Below are 18451 nucleotides of genomic sequence, written 5' to 3'. Positions count from 1 at the left end.
GGTGGAGATCCCCAAAGCCCTTCTTGGAGAAATAGTCCCTGTCCCTCGCTGGAAGAGAGCCCTGGTTGTCAACCTGACCCCAGCCCAGCAGTCCGGGGCTTCCAGGTCTCCTCAGGACTCCCTCAGGCACCCACAGACACAGCCCTCCCAGTGCCTTTCCTCAGAGGGCCCGAGTTGCAGGGGGGCCAAAGAAACCGAATCTAGTTCACCTTAGGCTGGACTGTCGTGGCTGGCGAGGATCCGTCCACCCCATCAGTACCCTCCACATCCTCTAATCCTTGCCGGGGTCCTCACACCTTCCTGCTCGGGACACCCCAGCCGAGGAACACAGACCTAGCTCTGGGCAGGGGCCAGGGCTACCTCAGCACCTTCTCCTTCCACAGGCACCTTGGCCTTGAGGCGGTCCCAGGCCCATGAGCACCGACAGGTGGCCGGAGGACAGCACTGAGGGAGATGCTGGGAGAACAGCGTGGAAGCCCACGGTGAGCGGTGGAGGAGGCAGAGCCTGGCTCGAAGCCGGCTCTACAGGAGGGACAAGGAGCTGGTCCCTGGAGGGCTCAGACTCCTGGCCGGCACTGCTGGGTGACCTTCTCTGTGAAGGTACACAGGATGGGGGTGCCCGGTCCTGTCTAAGATGGTGGGGCGGGGCGGGGTGGGGGGGACAGGACACTATAGCATCGTCAACTGCTGCGTGTCCAGGGAGAGTTAGGAAAATGCTCAGTGTTTGCTCAGTTAAGCAGGACACGGTCAGGAAGGAAAACCTTCATCCTTGTCTCACAGAGACCACCCAGCGGCCTCAGGCTACACCCTGCACAGGGTGGAGGAGAGGGCCCAGCTCTAAGTTCTGACTTAGATTAGTAAGTCACTGATGAAATCGGTTATTCTCTCTAGGCCAAAGATGCTTTCAAAGACATTTCCATATACTTCTCCAAGGAAGAATGGACAGAGATGGGAGAATGGGAAAAAATCCGATATAGGAATGTGAAAAAGAACTATGAAGCACTGGTTACTCTAGGTAACAGGAAATGCTGGGTGCCTGGGAGCCTGGGAAGCGTGAACCACGTCTTCGGTCTCAGCGTTAGCTTGGCTCTCTCTGAGATGGCTTCATCTGCTCACAGTTGCCTTCCGTGTGGAGACCAACCTGCAGGAAATGTGTGTTCTTCTGTATTCAGTGTGGGCCTGGCCCTGGCAGCGCAGAGCTCACCCCTTGCCTGCTTCCAGACTCTCCCAGCCCATCCTACCAAGTCACACTGACTCTGTGGCACTTTCCATCGCCTCTGGGCTTTGTTCCTCCTTCCAGCTCTTCCCTTTTGGAACCAAGATTTTGCTCCTTTCCAGGTCTCAGAGCCCCTCGGCCAGCTTTCATGTGTCACCGCAGGCAGGCCATCAAAGCCCAGGTGGGTGACCCTGAGGATTCTGATGAAGAATGGACTCCAAGGCAGCAAGGTGAGGGGCCAGGAAGATTTAGAGGTGTCTTCCTGAAAACAACCTGGGTTTGGGTCTCAGCTGCGTCTCAGGCATTAGCAACAGCAACAAAAAAAAAAACCCATAATTTTTCACCCAACAAGCAAGATGCAAAACAGAATATTATACAGTAAGAGACTATCCATATAAAGTTTTTAAATATGTAAAATAATTAGCCTCCCCTTCTCTGCCATCCGACGTGCGGTTGACTCTGCTCCTCACCATGTCTTCTCACGAGACTTTCACGATCAAGCGATTCCTGGGCCAGAAACCAAAGGAGAATCGTCCCATTCCCCAGTGGACTCAAATGAAAACTGGTAATAAAACCAGGTACAGCTCCAGGAGAAGACACTGGAGAAGAACCAAGCTGGGTCTATAGGGAGCCACCCATGAGGTGGCACACGTATTTATGCTGTGGAAGGTCACTTGCATCTTACCGTATCACCCTGAAAGCATCACTACTATCTGGACAAATGCATCCATTTGTTTTATTGGGAAAAAATGATTTTTCTCCTTGTGTCAGTGTTTCTGCATTAGTGCTTTGGCTCAGTAATAAATATGAGACCTTTTGTTGGAAAATATATATATATATATATATTGTTTATAGGTACATTAAAAGGCCGTAAATGTGTAAAAATTTGAATGTGAATAAGAAGTACCAAATTCATCACCAAAGGAGTAAGTGCTGGCAGGTGGCTTCATTCTGTCTTGGTTAGTTTTTTGTTTGTTTTTATTTTGTTTTTGAATTTTGAAATAGAAATTAAAAGACCCGCAGTGGTTGTGGCAGAATGGTGACATAAGACTGCATGGAGGTGGATGTATAGGTTTTCCAGTATAATTCTCAATAGTTTTCTCTCTTTTTTTTTTTTTTTTTTTTTTTTTGGCTGCGTTGGGTCTTCGTTGCTGCGTGCGGGGTTTCTCTAATTGCGGCGAGAGGGGGCTCTCTTCTTTGCAGTGCGTGGGCTCCTCGTTGCAGTGGCTTCTCTTGTTGTGGAACACGGGCTCTAGGCGCGTGGGCTTTGGTAGTTTCAGCATGCGGGCTCAGTAGTTGTGGCACACGAGCTTAGTTGCTCCACGGCATGTGGGATCTTCCCGGACCAGGGCTCGAACCCGTGTCCCTTGCATTGGCAGGTGGATTCTTAACCACGGCGCCACCAGGGAACTCCCGAGTACATAGGAAGATTTTTGAGTGTTGATTTTGTATCCTGCAACTTTGCTAAGTTCTTTTTTTAGTTCTAACAGTGTTTTCTGTGGAATATTAGAGATTTTCTACACATAAAATCATGTCGTCTGTGAACAAACCTAATTTTACTTCTTTCTTTCCAAATTGCAAGCCTTTTGATTCCTTTTCTTATCTAATTCCCTGGCTAGGACTTTTAGTACTATGTTGAATACAAGTGGTGAGAGTGGGCATCCTTTCCTTTTTTTCTTGATCTTAGAAGAGATCACTTTTTCCACCAATCAGTATGATGTTAGAGGTGGACTCTTCATATATGACCTTTATTATATTGAGGTAACTTCCTTCTATTCCTACTTTGTTGAGTATTTTTGTCATGAAGTAAATTTATTAGATACTTTATGAACATAGGATGAAGCACAGATGAGGTTTATGTCTATTTTTTTTTAATTTTAAGAAAATTGTGACGCTCCCAGTGGAAGCATAGGCATTGATGATACAGAAATCATTTTCCATTCCCCCTTTGGTAATCCTTGCACTTGTCACTCTCTGGTTCAGAATTCTGTGTCCTTAATTCAGATGCCCAGAGTTTGGAAACATTTACCAACCAAAACACTGATTTCTCATCATCTTTTAGTTAAACCTTCTTGGGTGGCCTTCAGAGTGGAGCACAGTAAACACCAGAAGGTAAGTATTTCCCAAATCCTGTTGACAAGAAAACCTTCCTCATGGATCCAATCACAGGTAAGAATAGGAGAATACACAGAGTATCCTAGAAACTGCTGCTTCCTTTCATGATTCTTTAGCACAATGTCTGATATCATCATCATTTTTATAGTTAATAAGAATAGCAACAGTAGTAGGTTGTTCTATTTTCACGTTATTTTCATAATATTTCAGACTCTATTTTAAGCATTTTACGTGAATAAACTCACTTTAAACCTTAAAACAATCCTGTAGTACCTATAGGTAGTGCAACTATCCCCATTTATATTGAATAGATCAAGCAACTGAGGTAAAGAAATGTTTGAGTACATGCCTGAGATCACAGTATCACTGGTAGGGCAATCTCATCCAAAGCTCCTTCTCTAAAACACTTACAAGCTGAGTAGAACTTCCACAGTTTTATAAAGTTTACACTGTCTTATTCATACGTACATCTTTATATCATTCATCTGACGGGTGATTTCAACCTCAGTTCTTTTCTGCTACGCCAAAGTGAGTGACATGCTAAGACCATCTGACTAAGGGAAGCTTACAGATCTGTAGGCAATTTGTAGAGTGGATTGTCCGAGACGAAGAAGGAGATGGACCCCCAACCTCAGAGCCTGCTACTCTAATAAGAGGAAGCATCTCCCAGCCCTGACTAGCTTCAAGTTTGATCACTGAAAACGAAAAGTAAGAAAATAACTTTAGGACTTCATATAGGTCACCCGCGTTTCAACAGAAACTCATCCCTCTGGAACTGATTTCAAATGCTCATTCTTGCAGGAGAAAGTAACAGCTCCTTCCTCCGGGCTCTAATTAGGCAACTGTCATGTTTGGAATCATTTGCTTAGCCTGCCCCTGCGTTGCAAGCTTTGAGAGCCTGCTCCATACCTGTTTCTTCTCAGAAGTCCCAGGCCCAGCTCAAGGCCCCTGAGGGCCCCCTGGAGGTTTTCTGAATGAGTGACTCCACATTTAAACATTCACCTAGACGTAAGAGGGTCAAGGAGTGCTGGAGATAGTATCTGTGAGCTAGATTTCAAATAGGGAGACAGTTGAGGGGGTGAATTGATAGCAGGGCTGGACTCTCACGTTCACACTGTACTACATATCAGTAGCTCACAAAACAATTTGGTGAACGTTATTAAATTTCATGTCCACTGTAACGTTAAGAATTAGCATGTATACCAATTTATGGTTCAGGAAACTGAGGAGAACTAGCTAGTCGTACAGCCTTATTCAAGCAGAATCGATGGGAACCAGCTACTCTGATTCCAAACATTCTCTCTAAGATATGGCAACCTGCAACGTTCAGCATCATTTTCTTTATTGCCTAGATAAGTTTCTGCCATACCATTTCTTTGTTCTCTTCCCAATCTCACTGCTCTGTCACCTCATTTTCCAGAAGTGTTTTGTCCCCTCTGTACTTTTCCACATTTCCTCGTCCATCAGAGGTCCACTAATTAATAGAAGACCCCCTCTTTTTTTCTATAAGCCCTTACCCCCCGCTTCTTTCCCAGACTTTGTTGATTCTTCCCAATTATTCTCCCTGACTCGCTCTCACTTTTACGGAGAAATTTGAGAGAAAGTTGAAGGGAAGGAACCTTAAGATATGGGTTCTAGTCTTGATTCACTACCCACTTAGGCCCTTTATTTACGCTCTAGTGTTCAGACTCCACCCGCCCCGGGTATTTCCAAGGGTTGTTGGAGTATTAACTAAAGTCATGCATGTGAAAACACTGCATAAGCCCTAAAGAACTAAAGAAATGCATGTTGTCTTTCACTATGTGACTCTCCCGTTGAAGGCAGTGCCCCCGGTGCCATTAAGTAATGAATCTAGTTTGAAGAAATTGCCAGGAGCAGCGCAACTGCAGAAGGCAAGTGGCCCTGCGCAGGCCCAGAGCCCAGCGCCCCCTCCCGGAGCAGCAAGCACCTCTGCATGGCACACTAGACAAAAGCTGGGTGAGAGAAAATAACCTGGGGGCTTTAGTCCCTCTAATTCTTCTAGAAACGCTGATTAGTATGGCCTAGGTGTGTGGGGTGGACTTGGGGTAGGCGTGGGTTTAGGCTGGACTGATCTGAGACCTGAAGTTAGCACTGGGGCCTTGGGAAAATCTTACATGTCTTCTGTGGTCCTGATTGCCAATCTCTAAAGTAAACTCGTACAGTGTTTGAAAACATCAAATTAAATATAAAAGTACGGACACACACACGTTGTTCAAAAATCCATCTGTGATAATAGTGACCATGCTTTCTTAGTTAAGGCCTCTGCTCAATGCCTAACACGTAATGTGCCTTAACCAATATTTTCTGAATGAGTAAATGTGTCAGTGAACCATTTTCTAAGTAGAAAGGTTGGGAAGTTAAACCTAATAATGGGAAGAACAGGAAGCTAACATTGAACTGGGCGTCTGTAGTCAGTGTGGAGCCTCGGTCTGTCTGAACCAGTAGCTAAATGGGGGAAAAACAAAGTATACAGAAGGACAGGCGATGATTTGATGGGAGGGGATTTCACATTTTCTGATAAAACAGGGACCAACACTCTAGACCCCACCAACCTTGCTTACCTACTCTTCTCCAACTTAGAACGCAGAGCAAAGCAGATTGAAGTGAAGATGTATAGCCTACGAGAAAGAAAGGGCCACGTGTACCAAGAGGTCAGCGAGCCCCAGGATGACGACTACCTCTGTGAGTGACCCCACTGGCCCATTACAGAGAAGGCTGTTATGTCTTGCTACAATAATCTCACCTTAGCATTTGGTCCCCAAATCATCCCCTTTGTCTAGTGACTTGGGGTACAGGATTGAGGCCAAATGACATGAGCGCCCCAGTTCTTTCTGAAGGTCTTTACAACCAGGAACACGCACTGTATCTTCCCTAATCCCTGTCGCTCTCGCCTCCAGATTGTGAGAAGTGTCAGAACTTCTTCATTGACAGCTGTGCTGCTCACGGGGCCCCTACATTTGTAAAGGACAGTGCAGTGGAGAAGGGGCATCCCAACCGCTCAGCCCTCACTCTGCCCCCTGGATTAAGTATCAGACCATCAGGCATCCCTGAGGCTGGGCTTGGAGTATGGAACGAGGCATCCGATCTGCCGTTGGGTCTGCACTTTGGCCCCTATGAGGGCCAGATCACAGAAGATGAAGAGGCCGCCAACAGTGGATACTCCTGGCTGGTGAGAAACACCCACCTCTTCCCCTGTCCTCTGGCCTCCACATCCCTTCTGTGGATGGGTGGGGGGGCCTCACCTTCAACATGCTAGGACGTGGATGGGGACAACACGGTTAGCTCTGTGTACTGAGTGCGCTTTGCATGAACACGGAACTTCTGCTTAAAGATCAGAGGCCAGGTGGGAGCACGGTGGTACAGGCACAAGGAAGCGGCTCCTCCCGTGCGGGGCCCTTGGCCTGAGCGGACGAATAGACTCAGACATGAGGATGGTGATTAAGGAGCTCATTGCGTGGTCACGACTGGCAGTTGCATCCGTGCAGGCTGAAGAGCACTGATGACAGCAGAGTGAAATAATTCTTCCATCACCTCCCACCAAAAAAAAATAAAAGCCTTTAGCTTCTTTTTCTGACACTCAGATCACCAAAGGGAGAAACTGCTACGAGTATGTGGATGGAAAGGACACGTCCTGGGCCAACTGGATGAGGTAAGTCCAGTAGGTTTCCAGGTTCCAGAGAGGACACTCATCTCTCTCAAGCCCATGTCCCTTTCCTTCTCAGACTGCCCCCCTCAATGGTTTTTACATCTTCTGTCCCTCTTTTTTCTCCACACAATGCTCTTTCATTTCAAGAGACGTCAGAAAAAAGGAAATAAAAGTATAGTATGTGTCCTCAAAATACGTCTCTGTGCTCAAGAAAACTGGGGTACCTGAAAACAACTTGAGGAGTCTAGATTCACCAGGGACACTTATTTACCTAATTAACACTTATCAAGCACTTACTATTATGCTCCAGTTTAGAAAACGGAGTCCATTACTTAAACAGATCACATCACCCATGTCCTTACGGAGGACACACTGCAGACAGACGTTAAGCGATTGATTTTAGGAACATTTAATCATAATTTTCCTATTTTTCAAGAAGTGCACAGCACCACCATAACCTACCGGGAGGTACCTTTAGTCTGTGAGGGCAGCCACCTTCCCAGCCTTGCTTCCAGTGAGAACTGGGTTCTGAAGCCAGGAGACAAACGGACTGCAGGATGGTTGTGAGCAGCCCCTTTCTCTAAGGTCCCCTCCTTTCATCAGGGGAGGCAGAAAATGAATAAACTACTATTGTTCTGTGTTTCGAGCTAAGTCAGAGAGCTCTCCAAGTTTCTACAGGAACCTGGGGGAGGCAAGTGAATCGGGGGCCCTGGATGCACGTGGGGAGACTGGAGACAGACCTCCCGAGAGAACATAGGCTGGGGCTGAGTGCTGAGGGTTGTGTGCTGAACTAGAAGCACCAAGCTCTGTGGAATAAAAACAGAACTTCATTGAGAGTTTAGAGGCCACCAGTTTTACGGCCAATCCACGTGGAGACAGGTCTGGAATTGGGCTTTGGAAAACAGATAAGTAGGGAAGGAGAGAAAAGCAATCTGGCCTGGATGGGCAACAGCATCTGGAGATAGGGATTCACAGGAAAAGCTCGAAGGCGTGAGCAGCAGGTTCCCGCGCAGCAGCAGCGGCAGCTGGGGCAGCACCAGGCCGCGATGGCAAGGAGCTGGCTCGGGTCTGACGGGTGGAGGGAACCCATCGCCTGCGCTTTCTGTCCCTTTCTCTGCCCCAACCCCAGGTATGTGAACTGTGCCCGGGATGAGGAAGAGCAGAACCTGGTGGCCTTCCAGTATCACAGGCAGATCTTCTACCGAACCTGCCGGGTGGTCAGGCCGGGCTGTGAACTGCTGGTCTGGTACGGGGACGAGTACAGCCAGGAGCTCGGCATCCCGTGGGGCAGCGGGTGGAAGAGCCAGCTCGTGGCGGCGGGCAGAGGTGGGTGCCACCGCTCTTCCAACGCAAAGCAAGAAGCACTCCTGGGGAGCTTTCACGGTCCGGCTTTCCATCAGGGTAAACTCCAGTCTGGAGTCAGCAAAGTTTCAATTAAGATGCTTCAGAAATTGATCCATAAGCCTTTGACTCTTAGGGAAACTTTTTATATTAAAATTTTTTTCTTCTAGTTTTTTTAATCCCTCATGCAAAAAATATATAACATCATATAGGGCTGAAAGGCTTAGAGGAAAAAAACAAGTTTTCGAGCACCTACCAGCTCTCTCACCTTTAGCCATTTCTTCTTCATCTCCTCCATATTTCTAGATGATATGTGTACACGTTGATTTGCATTCAGTCACCATTTCGGTTCATTGTCACATGAGTTCATACACTGTGCCAGACAGGGCTCCACGAACTGGAAATAGAGATTGAACAGGACGGTCAGAATCACTGCCCTAGAGCAGCACGTGCCTCAGACCAGACAGCAATTAGTGCTTTGAGGAAAAGTAGCCCAGAAAAAGTGCCTTGGATCACTGTGAGCGGAGGGGTGGGGTGTGGCGCTCTCCCGAGACAGCATTTGTGGGCAAAGTGTTCCAGGCAGGGGAACGGCCAGTGCCGCAGCACCAGGGCAGGAAAGAGAGGCCATGCAGGTGGTCAAAGAAGGAAGCACAGAGCGAGAGGAAGCAGGCTGGACAGAACACGGAGGCCTCAGGGCCTGTGCTCCACGCACAGACATGGGGCTCCCCCTGGGTGACGTGAAACAACCGTGCGGTTTTCAGCTGCAGGGGGCATGTTCTCTGCTCTAAGATGATGCTTTGGCTCATTTTTTTGGAAAGAGATAGCAGTGGGGAATCCGCTCAGAGGTCAGTTCATCACCAGGTGAGAGGGGAGAGCGGACTGGCTGAAGAAGGGCAGCAGCTGGGGTGTATTTTTAAACAGAACTTCCTACTGCATTTTAAACGGACTAAGCCTGACTGAAATCAATGAGGTGTGAATACTCGTTGGCTTTCTGAGGAAGGACGTACTTTCATTTTCCACGTTATGGAAAACTGAGAGAGAAGCAATTCGTGACCTAATTGGGGCATCAGGAGCCAGAGTCCGTTAGTCAGTGGGACCTGGACCACTCGGTCTTGTCCAATCTGAATCCCACTTCCTCACAGAGATTCAGACACAATGGCTGCTCAACTAATACGTCTCTGTGAAGGAGGAGCCTCAAATCCAGCTTTCCTCACAGGTGCCCTAACCACTACCCTACCCTGCCTTCCACATCTGGAGATCTCCAGGATGAGTGCCCCTAACTGAATAAACTCCTTCCCCTCGTAGGAAGTCACTCGGGGCGATTCCACCTATCATCAAGAGTGTTCTCTCCCAACAGGATAGAATACCTGTGGCCCCTCTGTCACAAAGTCATAGGACTTTTCAGATACTCCTATGTGGGCAAAGGTCACTGCAGTTCCACCTCTTATAAGGAGTGACACTGCCTCTGATGCTACTTGAAGGTCCCTAGTCAGGGCCACAGGTAGAAGAGGCCCTTGATACGGGCTTTCTGGATTTCTGAAGAAGACAGAGTGAGTAAAAATGGAATGGAAAAGTAGACTGTAAAGGCACACTTGCTGGGAGACAGAGCTTGTGCTGTCAACACTGAGATGATTAGTGGTTCAGGCCTTACCGGAGATAAACCATCTACCTGACCAGAAGCTTCCTCTTTCAGCAGACCCAAAGCCCAAGATCCAACCATGTGGCTCCTGCTCTCTGGCCTTCTCCAGTCAGAAAATCCTCAGCCAACACGTGGAATGCAGTCACCCGTCTCAGGTCCTCCCGAGAACATCTGCAAGAGACCGCGTCCAGCCAGAGGATCCCTGCCCAGGCTATCAAAATCGGCAGCAGCAATATTCTGATCCACACAGCTGGAGTAACAAACCTGAATGTCAAGAGGTCAAGGAAAGGTCCAAACCTTTGCTGAAAAGGATAAGGCTGGGGAGGATTTCAAGGGCCTTTTCCTCCTCTCCCAAAGGACAAATGGGGAGCTCTAGGGCACATGAGAGAATGATGGAGGCAGGGCCCAGCACAAGCCAGAAAGTGAACCCAGAGGCCACAGGCAAATTACTCATAGGGGCAGGAGTATCAAGAGTTGTAAAAGTCAAGTACAGAAGCTCTGGGCAAGGCTCCAAGGATAGGTCTAGTCTCACCAAGCACCAGAGGACACACACAGGGGAGAAGCCCTATGTTTGCGGGGAGTGTGGGCGAGACTTCAGTCAGAAGTCAGATCTCATCAGACACCAGAGGACACACACAGGGGAGAAGCCCTATGTTTGCGGGGAGTGTGGGCGAGACTTCAGTCAGAAGTCAGATCTCATCAGACACCAGAGGACACACACAGGGGAGAAGCCCTATGTTTGCGGGGAGTGTGGGCGAGACTTCAGTCTAAAGTCAAATCTCATCACACACCAGAGGACACACACAGGGGAGAAGCCCTATGTTTGCGGGGAGTGTGGGCGAGACTTCAGTCAGAAGTCAAGTCTCATCACACACCAGAGGACACACACAGGGGAGAAGCCCTATGTTTGCGGGGAGTGTGGGCGAGACTTCAGTCAGAAGTCAAGTCTCATCAGACACCAGAGGACACACACAGGGGAGAAGCCCTCTGTTTGCAGGGAGGGTGAGGGAGTCATTACCAATAAACCACACCTTAGCCACGGGAGGATAAATGTAGCCACCACATACCTCGGCTCTGAGGGAGCTTCAAAGGAAGTCTATGACCCCTTACATTCCCTAAGAGTGTGATGAGCACAGAAATAACTGGTTACGTAGATCCTCTGCTTTCATGATAAGAGAGAAGGTAGATAAACAGCAGAGGGTGTCTTACTTGCCCTGGAGATGTTCATACCAATCCCCTTCATGGTTTTTGGACTCCTGTTTTAATAAATTTTGTCTCCACACAAATCTGAAGCCCAGACTGTGTACCTCATTCCCCCCTCATCACTGAAAGCAGTGGCGTCCAAGAGGGCCACAGAGAACGCATACTCGCAGCCCCGGTCTCCGTAGGAACTGAACCCCTGGAAGGGCATTCTCCCTTGGCCTCTCCTCATTCCTCTCTGGTTTCCTCTGACTTCTGTAGCCTCAAAGGTGAAGGCCTCGTGCATGTGTGGGTGCATGCCTGTGTGCCTGGCTCAATCTGGGGTATCTGGTCTCCCTCGCTCTCTCTTTGCTGTCGCCTCAGGGTCAGCACAGCATGTGGACTCCAGATCCAACCATAGTGGGTCAATTCTCAGCTCTGCCCTCACCAGCTGTGTGACCTATGGCAAGGTGCTCAACCTCTCTGTGCCTCTTTTCTAATCTATAAAATGGGATGGGAGTGCCAGCCTTTTGGTTTGATCGATAAGCACAGGCAGAATCTGGCACAGAGGCTGGCTGAGAGGGCAAGCCCCGCCCTTTGTTATTCTCTCCCTGCCCACGTCTTCCAGGTCTTTAGAGCTGGACAAAGAAGGGGCCACTCAGGCACTGGTCAGACACAGCTGCTTCACCTGCAGACAATGGGTTCAGGAAGGCCGAAGCGGGGAGCCCAGACCCCATGACTGCGAACGACGGCCCTTAGTCCCCCTCCCCGTGCAGGCTTGGGAAGCATCTCTACGTGAACCGCGTGGGTGTCAATAACAAACACCCACTCTTACTGGCTCCCTTCTTTCATGCTTTTATAAGGGAATCTGTGTGTCTGTGGCTTTGTTTCCCTGTGGGAAGAGAAGCACCATAACCTTTCCATCTTCTGCGGCTCTCAGCAGCGGCCACGGGAGGGACGGAGTTGGGGGTGATGCCGGCAGAGGGGCTTCGACTGAAATACTGTGGGGGAGGGGCCCCAGAAACTTCCAGGGGCTTCTCACCTGCACCTCCCACCAGAGGTGGCCTCGAATCCCCTGCAAGGCTGAGCAGTTCGAGGCCTGCCCCCTCCCCTCCCCTCCCCTCTGGCAATAAACCCCATTCCTGGTGAGGCCGCCAGCCCCCAAGACGCCCCGAGTCCCTGGCCCCCATCATCCGCGGCCTGCACAGAAGATGGATGACCTGTGTGGTGGCGGCGATGGTGTGCGACCCCACAGTTCAGGCGCAAACAGGCACTCCGGCCTCTCACCCAGTCTCGGCTCACCTCTAGCAAGGGGGCTGGCGGCTTATACACCCTCCCGCCACGGGCAGCTGCGTGCTGAAGGGGGGCTTGGAGGAATGTGCGCCGCCTGACACGCGCTGGGCTCGGCTCGGGACGCCTGCAGGGCCTCCACCTGACACTGCGGGTGCCCTGGATGGCCACACAGGACACCAGCAGCCTCCATCACATGTGCCGCTCTGACCGCAGTGGCCCCATGGCTGTGCCAGCCCCACCGGCCTGCTGCTCTACCGGGACCCTAGCTGAGCAGGTGAGCGCGGAGCACAAGAGGGTAAACTGGTCTTTGGCTGCCAGACTCCGCCTGGTCGGCCACTAGCCCAGCCAGTACCTGAGGCAGAGCTGCGTGTGGGGAGGGTGTCACCCACAGACGCTGTCCTCAAAGCTCAGGCCCCTGAAAACTTACCAAAGAGGTTTCCTTAAGTTCGTTTTCAAAAGTAGGAGGCCGTTCATCTATCACCCAGAGAAAACTCCTGTAACATTCTGAAATATGTACTTTAAGATCTTATTTTGCAAGCTCTCGTGCTTGATGTCAACAGCTTTGCTGTTTTTTTCTTTTTCTCGTAATATGCAGGTGTTTAGAAAAAAAAGAAATTTAGAAAATACAGAAAATAAAAGCCACTCATAATTGTATAGGCAACACCAATTAATACAGCATCTGGTCACCACACACAGACACATGTGCACACACACAGGAACACACGTGCACGTTTTTCTTCTACGAAATCTTTTGAGCCCCCATCTTACCTTGTCACCGGCCTCTGTTTTTGCTCACCAAGACGAGCCCGCTTTGGCCTCGTGACCGGTAGGTTTCCATGCAACTCAGAAGCAGGCGGGCAGCAGGGGCTGTGAGGGGTGGGCACCGCCTGGCCCAAAGTGAGGAGACAAGAGCGAGCGCTTCTCCTCCGGGTGCGGTACCTGCAGGGGCCACTGGGGGAGACACCGAGGAAGAAGCCTCTCAAACGCCTTCCCTTCAGTTTCCATGGTTACAACGTGCCCCGCGTCCCGGGGTCGGACGGGGGTTTAACAGACCTTCTCTTGTTGGACATGAAAAGTGTTTCCAGAGAGAATCTGTCGAGATCTTGGCCTGGCTTGCTGCAGGGTTACCCATGTGGTGCATTCGGGGCTCAAGGAAGTTCTGCAGCTTCCCGGGTTTAGGGCTAAAGCACACCCCGCCCTCACCCCTCCCGCGGTCACTGCATCTTCCCCTCCAGAGGAAGGTGTCTGGGACTATTAACTGCAAAGACACTGCCGAAGAGGACAAAGGCCATGGCTGGCCCGGGCTGGGGTGCTCCCTGGGAGGCAGAGGGGACATGGGACACTCACTGCTGGTCTCACCTGTCCTGCGTGCTTATCGTCCTTCTCCGTGATTGTGCGGCTTTCTGCCCCCGGGGGGGCTGCCAGCGAGGGGCTCCCGAGACGCTGCAGGCTGGGGTTGGCGGTGGGAATGCTGGAGGCCAGGAAACCCAAGACCCTCCAGCAGGTCAGTGCGGTGTGGACAAGACCTGGCCTCACTGGATGGCTAGGTCCTGTCCTTCGGGACACCCGCTCTGGACCCCCGTCGGAGGTGTGGATGTTTCCCCGATGCCCACCTTGGTCTCAGGAGGCAGAAGAGAGACTGGGTTATCCCTCCCACCCGCTGCCCGGAGAGTCACAAGGGCCCCTTCCCAAACAGCCGGAGCAGGCTTAGCAGAGGGAGCGCTGGGGTCTCACAGGGTCACTGTGGAGAGGGATTTACTCCTGACCAGGATCCTTCTTTGCTGGTTCTGTTTCTGTGTTGTCTTCACACCAAATCTCACAAGGACAAGGCCGGGTTTTTACAGCATCACTGGCCCAGGGGCCAGCGAGCCTCCTTATGGTGTGTTTGTTACAGGCAGGGAGACAGGGCGGCTGGTGTGACGCTCCCCCAGGCGAGAGAAGGGACCACACTAGGTTGTGTCTCCTGCGGGGTTTCAGGGGTGCTGGCAATAGGGGCGGCCACTCCTTTTCTAAATATGTCAGACAACCGCTGAGTTCTGAAGTTATTCATGAAACATTTTTTTTTTTTTTTTTTTTTTGCGGTACGCGGGCCTCTCACTGCTGTGGCCTCTCCCATTGCGGAGCACAGGCTCCGGACGCGCAGGCTCAGCGGCCATAGCTCACGGGCCCAGCCGCTCCGCGGCATGTGGGATCCTCCCAGACCGGGGCACGAACCCGTGTCCCCTGCATCGGCAGGCGGACTCTCAACCACTGCGCCACCAGGGAAGGCCATGAAACATTTTTTGAGCACCTGTTATATTGCAGGTACCACACATGAGAGTTGCAGAGGTGGAGGTGGGCAGAGCTGGGTGTCAGGAACCAGCTCTACGGTCGTGGAAGAGGCTGGGGATTCCATGAGATGCCGGCTTCTGATGGCACAGTAGACATCTTCTACCACAAATATTAGCTGCAAAGATACATAATAAAGAGAGAGGCATGACCCTTGCAGCAAAAATAAGGGTGTGGGGTGGAGGAGAAGGTGGCAAGAAGGGCTGAGCAGAGAGAACAAGCAGGTCCTGTCACTCCAGTGGTGAGCGTGCAGGACCCAAGCCACCGGGTCAGCTCGGTCAAGTCCCTGCTCTGCACTTAGTTACCATGAAGCCCTGGAGCCTCCACTTCCCCTGCTGTTGGGTTGGTACAGGAAGTTCTCAGCACAGTCACTGCTGCCATCCATATGAGGCTGAGGGCCCTCTACCTGTGGTGTCCCGTCCAGCAGACCCTCGGCCATACCCTCCGAGCCCAACTAAGGCCCAGATGAAGCCTCACTTCGCTGGGTGGCCTCACTGGGGACCCAGGTCCCCCTCCCTGCTCTCACTCCAGGACGCCCTCACCCACAGTCAGAGCGAGTTCGTGGCCAGGCCCACACTCCACTCCTGAGTGGGGAGAAGGAAGGGGCTGGGGGGCAAAGTGCCTTCAGGCAAGTGGTGCAGGAGCTCACCCATCACCCCTCGTGGTCCGTCCCTGGGAGCGTGGTCACGGGTCACGTGCAGCTGCAGTGCTTCCTGTGGGGACGCAAGCTCTCTGCCGTGAGCACTGAAGCAGGAAACCCTGAGTGATCTTTCCGAGGCTGGAAGACTCCCCGGTCGTTGGGACGAGAGATAAAGCCAGAAAGTGGGTTCTTGCTGGGACGGGCCTTCTCTAGACCCAGCTTGGGGACAGCAAGGGTGGGACAAGGGGCCCCGTGGAGACTGTGCAGCCGAGTGACAAGCCCACGTTCACCCGGCGGGAGGCCTTTGAGGGGTCTGTGACGGAGGAAGCCCACCCCATGAGACAACAGAGGGTTTCAGGGACACACGGCAGCAAAATCAGGGGAAATATGAAGACTCTGGGAAACTAAAGTACGAATATCAAAGAAACTCTTACTGCCCTGAAGGTTCCCCCTGACATGAGCGGGGGGCAGCTCCAGGACTGCAAAGGTTTTTGTGGTTTCAAGCAGCAGAGACCCTGCTCCACAGCAATGGGGCTGGGGGGCTCGGGGGGCCACAGGCAGAATCCCACAGAGATGGGTCGACAAGGGCCACAAAGCACGGGGGCCCTTCGGGGATCGTGGGGCTGCCGTTGTCCGGGGTCGCCTGCTGGCGGCCGCACCCCTGCCGTGTCCCTGCTGCTCACAGACCCTCCCCCGCGGCTGCTCTGGCCCCATTCCCTTCATGCTCCCAATTCGTGCCCCTGAAAGCAGCAACCTGACTGACTGCTCCTGATTCCGGGGCCGGCAGGACTCCCTCCGGCTCTCCCTCCCCAGGCGCCAGCCTACTCGCAGACTTGGCGGCGCCCCAGCAGCTGCTTGTCCGGAAGCTTCTGTTGGTCTCACGAGGCACCACAGGCAGCACTGCCGTGTCCATATACCCATCGTTTCCGACCGACACCTGGGGATGGACGCTGAGGTTCACGGGAGGTACTGGGCATTTCGTAGCAAAGGGAGCTGTGAGAGGATGTGCTCTGTCCCCTCCTGGCCTGCGACCAGCAGCCACTAACGCTTCCTCCTGGGCCTCCACGCCACTCACCAGGCAGCACAGGCTGTGCTCGGATCGCCCTCCTGACGCGCAAAGCCATTTGGGGTCCTCTCCGTGGACCAGACACCAGAGGCTTGGTTCTAGCAACCAGGACACACTGCCCCGAACCCGTCGGCCCAGCCTCACCACTTCTCTCCCTCTGGTTTGTGTGCTCAGCCCCAGCTCCCGCAGCGTGGCCAGGGTCCAGACAGGACTCCCCTGACAACGGTAGGGGAAAAGGGAGGACAGAAGGGACCCGAGAGCAGTGCGACAGATGGAAAGATGGGATATAGAAGACAGCCCTCCCCTCAGCCACCTAACAGTTTCTCAGCCCCTGAAGTTAATGGTGCACAGGGTTCCTATAGTGACAGTCACATCAAAGGATGACGTGAAGATTTCTGAGAAAGTAAACAAATCATTTGGGAATAATTATAAGACTTTGGTGAAGTGTTTGAGCTGCCACTTACATCACCTGATGCAGTTTTGTTATCTTCATAGTGAGTAGCCTAAAAAGCGAAGATATTTAATTTTAGGGTCTTTTTAAATACATTTATTTCCTATTTATTTATTTATTTTTGGCTGCCTTGGGTCTTTGTTGCCGTGCGCAGCCTTTCTCTAGCTGCAGCGAGCGGGGGCCGCTCTTTGTTGCGGTGCACGGGCTCTAGGTGCACAAGCTTCAGTAGTTGTGGCCCGTGGGCTCAGTAGTTGTAGCTCGCAGGCCGTAGAGCACAGGCTCAGTAGTTGTAGTGCATGGGCTTAGCTGCTCCACGGCGTGTGGGATCTTCCCGGACCAGGGCTCGAACCCGTGTCCCCTGCACTGGCAGGTGGATTCCTAAGTACTGCACCACCAGGGAAGTCCTTAGTTTTAGATTTTATATTAATTTGTTTGGTCGTGCTGGTTGTTAGCTGTTGACACCATCAACTCTTCTCCCCTTTGTCCCCACAGGAACCTCTGCAGATGGCGATAAGGATACGAACAACATGGCCACTGCCTACACCCTCAGGCAAGCCCCTCAGTGCCACATCACAGCACGTTCACCATCAGCCAGCACAGGGGAACCATCGGTGCGCCCACTGCTGGGCTGGAGTGACAGGTCAGGGGTCAGGAGGGGACCACCCAGTGATGCAATCAAATCTACATTTGTCCCAGCTGGTGAGGCACAGACACAACCCAATCAGAACAGGCACCAGCGGTAAAGACGTAAACATAAGACATGACGCCATAGAACTCCTAGAAGAGAACGTAGGGAAAACATTCTCTGACATAAATCATACCAATGTTTTCTTAGGTCAGTCTCCCAGGGCAATAGAAACAAACATACAGACAAAAACCCAAATGGGACCTAATCAAACTTACAAGCTTTTGCACAGCGAAGGAAACCATAAACAAAACGAAAAGACAACCTACACAATGGGAGAAAATATGTGCAAACGATGAGACCTACAAGGGCTCAACTTCCAAAATATACAAACAGCTCATACAACTCAGCAACAAAAAAACAAAACAACCCAATCAAAAAATGGGCAGAAGACCTAAACAGACATTCCTCCAAAGAAGACATACAGGGGACTTCCCTGGTGGTCCACTGGTTAAGACGCTGAGCTCCCAATGCATGGGGTCCGGGTTTGATCCCTGGTCAGGGAACTAGATCTTGCATACCACAGCGTAAGATCCTGCATGCTCTAACAAAGATCCCGCACGTGGCAACGAGGATCCCGCGTGCCGCCAAATAAATAAATAAATAAATATTTTTTAAAAAGAAAAGGAAGAAGAAGAATACATGAAAAGATGCTCAACATCGCTAATTATTAGAGAAATGCATATCAAAATTGCAACGAGGTACCACCTCACACCGGTCAGAATGGCCTTAAAAACTCTACAAATAATAAATGCTGGAGAGGGTGTGGAGAGAAGGGAACCCTCCTACACTGTTGGTGGGAATGTAAATTGGTGCAGCCCCTACGGAGAA

At 51.2% G+C, this 18451-nt stretch overlaps 2 protein-coding genes across 2 annotated transcripts; both read left to right on the top strand.

The window, feature by feature from the left end:
- Positions 1–413: 413 nt before the first annotated feature.
- PRDM7 (PR/SET domain 7) lies at positions 414–11916 on the top strand. The gene is made up of 11 exons (XM_069540165.1): positions 414–482; positions 892–1015; positions 1339–1446; positions 3279–3328; positions 5152–5308; positions 5933–6034; positions 6250–6521; positions 6934–7001; positions 8128–8324; positions 10036–10980; positions 11852–11916. The coding sequence occupies exons 1-11, from the start codon at positions 414–416 to the stop codon at positions 11914–11916; spliced, it is 2157 nt and encodes a 718-aa protein (XP_069396266.1).
- LOC132416333 (large ribosomal subunit protein eL39-like) lies at positions 1688–1843 on the top strand. The gene has a single exon (XM_059999674.1). The coding sequence runs from the start codon at positions 1688–1690 to the stop codon at positions 1841–1843; it is 156 nt and encodes a 51-aa protein (XP_059855657.1).
- Positions 11917–18451: the final 6535 nt, after the last annotated feature.

Source organism: Delphinus delphis, chromosome 20 (assembly GCF_949987515.2).
Source record: "Delphinus delphis chromosome 20, mDelDel1.2, whole genome shotgun sequence".
Classification (NCBI taxonomy): domain Eukaryota; kingdom Metazoa; phylum Chordata; class Mammalia; order Artiodactyla; family Delphinidae; genus Delphinus; species Delphinus delphis.
This window is presented reverse-complemented; position numbering and strand designations above follow the sequence as displayed.

Excerpts from the sequence above, each read along its gene's own strand:
- PRDM7 (XM_069540165.1), top strand. The coding sequence starts at position 414 with ATGAGCACCGACAGGTGGCCGGAGGACAGCACTGAGGGAGATGCTGGG. Across the intron at positions 7,002-8,127 it reads TCCTGGGCCAACTGGATGAG|GTATGTGAACTGTGCCCGGG; the intron begins GTAAGTCCAGTA and ends CCCCAACCCCAG. Across the intron at positions 10,981-11,851 it reads GCCCTCTGTTTGCAGGGAGG|ACAATGGGTTCAGGAAGGCC; the intron begins GTGAGGGAGTCA and ends CTTCACCTGCAG.
- LOC132416333 (XM_059999674.1), top strand. The coding sequence starts at position 1,688 with ATGTCTTCTCACGAGACTTTCACGATCAAGCGATTCCTGGGCCAGAAA.